At 36.8% G+C, this 4,895-nt stretch overlaps 1 protein-coding gene across 1 annotated transcript in view; it reads left to right on the forward strand.

The window, feature by feature from the left end:
- The window catches only part of LOC101492958 (uncharacterized), a gene marked incomplete at its 5' end in the record, with an annotated part of 23,984 nt that overhangs the window by 4,778 nt on the left and 14,311 nt on the right, over window positions 1-4,895 (forward strand). The window contains 4 exons of the mRNA XM_073366394.1: window positions 2,620-2,810; window positions 2,900-3,071; window positions 3,573-3,709; window positions 3,784-3,974. Of these exons, the coding sequence (XP_073222495.1) occupies window positions 2,620-2,810; window positions 2,900-3,071; window positions 3,573-3,709; window positions 3,784-3,974 (691 nt within the window). The remainder of the gene's footprint in view (window positions 1-2,619; window positions 2,811-2,899; window positions 3,072-3,572; window positions 3,710-3,783; window positions 3,975-4,895) is intronic.

Below are 4,895 nucleotides of genomic sequence, written 5' to 3' on the forward strand. Positions count from 1 at the left end.
ATAAAGGGACAAGAGGGTTTGGTGTGGTGTGTTTAGGTTGAGTGTTTTGGTGTGCATTCTATTTATTAGGTAGGATGAAGAGAGGACTGCATCTCCCTAAAAAGGGTTAGGTACGTTCAAGAACAACATAAAGGTTTGAGTGACTTCCAATAGATGGCTATTTTTCCCTCTGCTGTCCCATTCTGTTGTGGAGAGTATGGGCATGATGTTTGGGGTATAATGCCATTTTTGGTAAGGTAACTACCAAGGGTGTGGTGGAAGTCCTCAAATATACTCCCAACTTCTGATTTTTCTTTCATGAGGAACACTCAAGTGACTTTTGTATGGTCTTCAATAAAAGTGATAAACTACCTTGATCCAATAAAATTGCTCACTCTCGAAGGTCCCCACACATCACTATGAATGAATGAAAGGTTTAGACGACTTATAAGGTTGTATGGAATAATGGGATTTGGTGTGTTTGGCTAGTTCGCACACTTCACATTTGAAAGAACCAGAATCTTTATCAAATAAAGATGGAAACATTATCTTCAAATACATAAAATTTGGGTGTCCTAGGCGATAATGCCATAACATTACATCATTATCATTCTTTGATGAACACATAAGGGCAGCCTTGTAGGATATCTTATTTTGGTCTTCAACTCTAAGGAAGTAAAGGTCTGCATTCTCCTCAACATTGTCAATCATCTTCCCCGAATTCATATCCTGAAGTTCACACAAATGTGATGAGAACTTAGCAATACATCCTAAGTTTTTGGTTAATTTACAGACAGACGATAAACTTTAATCTAGTTGAGGAACATGTAAAATTGAATCAAGAGTAATATCTTTAGAGATAACCACTGAACTTTTACCAGCCATCTTGGAGGTGGTACCGTCTGCTATCCGGACAAAGATCCATCTTGACATGGAATGTATTTGCTAAATACATTGATGTCCCCAGTCATGTGATTTGAGGCACCAGAATCAACAATCCAAGAGTTTATTTTCTGGTGATTTACATTAAGGGCAGCAGAAAAATTACCTTTTTGGGCAAGAGTAGTAGTGGAAGAAGAGGTACTAGTGTTTTGCAGTGCCTGTTGCATCAGTTTCTACAACATCTCTATTTGTTCTTTGTTGAAAAGGTTGACCTCTGCAATGTTTTTGGACTTACTATCATCAGCAGTAGCATATGCGCGTGTGTCCTTGAATCATGGTTTTAGATCCGTGTGTTTTCCATGAAGCACCCAACATGTTTCCTTTGTATGTCTAGGCCGCTTGCAGTGATCGCACCATCCTCTACCTATCTTTTGTGGACCTCTTGCTGCAAGTGTAGAGTCTTCAATGTTTGAAATTGCACTTTGACTTCCCAGCATGATTTTCGTTCTGCTTTTTTCCCTTCTCACTTCTGCAAATGTTTCACGAATGCTAGGGAGATGCTTAGTTCCAAGAATCTTCCCTCTCACTTCATCCAAATTTTTATTCAGTCCCAATAGGAACTGAAAGATTTTGTCTTTCTCGACCAATTTCTTGTAGATTTTTTCATCATCTGTGCACTTCCACTTTCTTGGGGAGCAATATGTAATAACAAGACTGTTTTCATGTTTGCATTTTTCATGGCTTGGATTAGTCTTTTTTGGCTGCTTAGCCTCCCCAGTAATGTAGTCTTCCTTTCCTTTTCCTTGGAGGAAGATGTGGACAGATCTTGACCATTGTGCGTAGTTCTGTCGATTGAGTTTGTAGCTAGTAATGATAATTATTTCATGATGACTGGTGGTGTTTCCAGTCGCTGCTGCTTTAAGGTCAGCATCTAGGATGCTTGGGCGACTCTATTTTTCTTCCATGAGAAAACCATAAATTTTTTTTTTCTCGGATCAGAACTGTAGCTCTGATACCATGTGAAAACGTTGTATTGCTCATTGATTTTGTACAGAAAACAATATGGTATAAATAGCCTAGGGACTACATGTAAATCAGGAAGCTAATTAAATCCTAATTAACTCAATTATTTACAAGAAAGGAAAGATATTATATGACTATCAATGATAATAGAATATTCCTGAAAGCTGTGCAGCTGTCCCATAATGGACAGAATCGTAACCAATAGCTATATCCCTGGGAAGCAAATGAATATTGGATTAATATGTCCTGCTAGTAATATTGAGAATATAAATTGTTTATTTGTAGTTTGTAGATGGATTATTTGTTTCGAATTGTGCTTTTTGTCATTAATGTGCATTTGTTATTGTGTACCAGTGGACTAAATCAACGACTTATGTCCCATGTTAGAATGATTTTGGTTAAATGGTCAACTCTGAAAATGTTCCTTTGACCTCCAGTCATTCTATGTCCTAGTGCAAGCAAACTTTATTTATTGGTTCCAGTTTTTTATCATCTTGTGGTAGGAAATAACTGGATGGCTATGTTGTTACTTTGAATAACATTCTTCTCTGGTTTGAAGTTGTTTAGCTTAGACCTTATCAGGCTCGTCACTTGTGCAATGCACTACTTTCTCTCCTCATTTGGTGCTATCTCTTAAGTTTGTACTTATCTGACTATCTTGCTTTTCATTGCTTGAGACAATGATTTGTGAATTTATCACTTTGCTCAATACTTGTGATGCAACATCATTTGCAGATTTTGGACCAATATAATGTGTCTTATGATGCTCGAACAAGAGACGGTGCTGCAAATTCTGGGAGTTCGCCAAAAAGTGTGATATTGGTTGGTCATTCTATGGGTGGTTTTGTTGCTAGAGCTGCTGTTATTCATCCCCATCTTAGGAAATCAGCAGTTCAAACTATTCTTACACTTTCATTCCCACATCAGTATGGTTCTCCTCCTCTTTTGGTTTCGGTTACTCTTGTATTTTTATGATCTGCTTAAATATTTGACGAGACACTTGTATTTTATTCAGATCACCTCCTGTGGCATTGCAGCCTTCCTTGGGTCATTATTTTGCACGTGTAAATTCAAAATGGAGAGAAGGATACGAGGTTCAAACCACTAACACAGGACGATATGTGTCAGGTCCAGTACTCTCTGATGTTGTTGTTGTATCTATTTCTGGTGCATATACTGATTACCAGGTATTTAACCTTATATGCAGTACTCATAGATCACTATTAATAAATAATAAAACAAAATTTGTAAAATTAAAGTTTGAAGTTTTATTTTACCAACTACACAAAAATTTATCTCAAGAGTTAGGATAAATAATCATATAAAAAATGTTTTACTTTTCAACAAAACTGTGCACAGATATTCAGCCCAACTGTTGTCTCTATTCAGAACAACCTCTGTATCCCTAATTTTGAGTTAGTACAAAACTTATTAATTTCCCATCTAATGTAATGTCTTGAAGTAAACTTTGTCAAACTTTAATTTGAGTCTTAGTGTCCTATCTCTACCTTGGATTAGTTGGTTTTTATGGAAATTCATCTTCTGGAATCATGTCCAAGTTGTACGCAGTTTCACAAAACCATATTTACATTTTCCTGTTCAAATGTTTTCACATTTTAACATACATGACTGCTAAATATGCACCACCTTGGCATGGTAGCTTATTTTTTGTTCTTTCTTTTCTTTAGGTACGATCAACGTTAGCGTCGCTTGATAATATTGTACCACCAACACATGGCTTCATGATCAGCAGTACAGGCATGAATAATGTGTGGTTGTCAATGGAACATCAGGCTATATTGTGGTGCAATCAGTTAGTTGCCCAAGTGGGTTTTTTCAGTTTTCAAGGACTAAAATTTGGCTCTGCCATGTGCTCTTTATCATTTACATTTTTATCTTGGTATCACACACACTTCTTAGTTTGATAGATGCCATAACTGGACAACCTTTTTCTGATTCTCCGAAGAGACTTGCAGTTTTTGCAAGAATGTTGCATAGTGGAATATCACATAATTTCAACCGGATGATGCAATTGCCCTCTTCTAAACAGTCGATAAACATTCCTGTCCAGAATACAAAAGACGCCTCTGGTAATATATGCTGCTGTTTGTAATTTTGTTATTGTGTCTCCTATGATTACTTCTAATCTATTTTTGGATTCTTGTATCTAACCTGGCTTAAAACCATTAACTACCTTTATGGAATCATCGCATAATTATTCTGGTACCGTTATATTTCATATTGCTGTTGAAGCATATGCTCATAATATATAAAAGTTAAATTATGCTTTATCTGTGGGTACTGGATAAAGAAGATATCATTCTGTTGTTTCTATGTACTTTCTTCTGCAACAAATCAGCTTGGTTTATACTAGTATAACTTTTAGTCTCAGAATGAATGTTTACTGTTTGTGATTTTGTCATAACTAAAAATACAATGTACAAACTTTTGAAATACTTTATTCCATATCAAAAGTCAGTGAATATAACTTACTCTTATTCTCTAATCAACCTATCTATTGGGCCAAGGCCCAATATCTGGTGTCCTATCATTACCTCCCCCTTCAGAATAAGCCTTGTCCTCAAGGCTTGCATATGGACACTGATCCTTCAGTCATGCTCCAGGTTCCCAACTAATGATTTCCTTATTTCCTTCCCACTTGGTGATTTTCCTTGGCCTTACCATGTTCATAACAGCAATACCAAGTTCCTTCACCTGTTCCCTTCCCTTGTCATTAGGAATTTGACACTGTAATTTCACAGTGTCCCCCTTCCAGTCAAAACAAATGGCCATTTCCTCCCAATCAAACATCACCTTACCAAACTTGTGTAGCCAAGCCACTCCCAAAATCATATCTACCTCTTCCAATTCCAATATTTAAGCCTCCACCGTAGTGTTAAACTTTCCAAATTGAATGTCAAACCTTCCAGACTTCTCTATCGTAGTCACACCGGTGCCGTTCTCAGATCTCACATCCGTGGCCTTGATTCGTTCTATTGAAAGTTGCAGGA

The sequence above is a fragment of the Cicer arietinum genome, chromosome 3, assembly GCF_000331145.2.
Source record: "Cicer arietinum cultivar CDC Frontier isolate Library 1 chromosome 3, Cicar.CDCFrontier_v2.0, whole genome shotgun sequence".
Classification (NCBI taxonomy): domain Eukaryota; kingdom Viridiplantae; phylum Streptophyta; class Magnoliopsida; order Fabales; family Fabaceae; genus Cicer; species Cicer arietinum.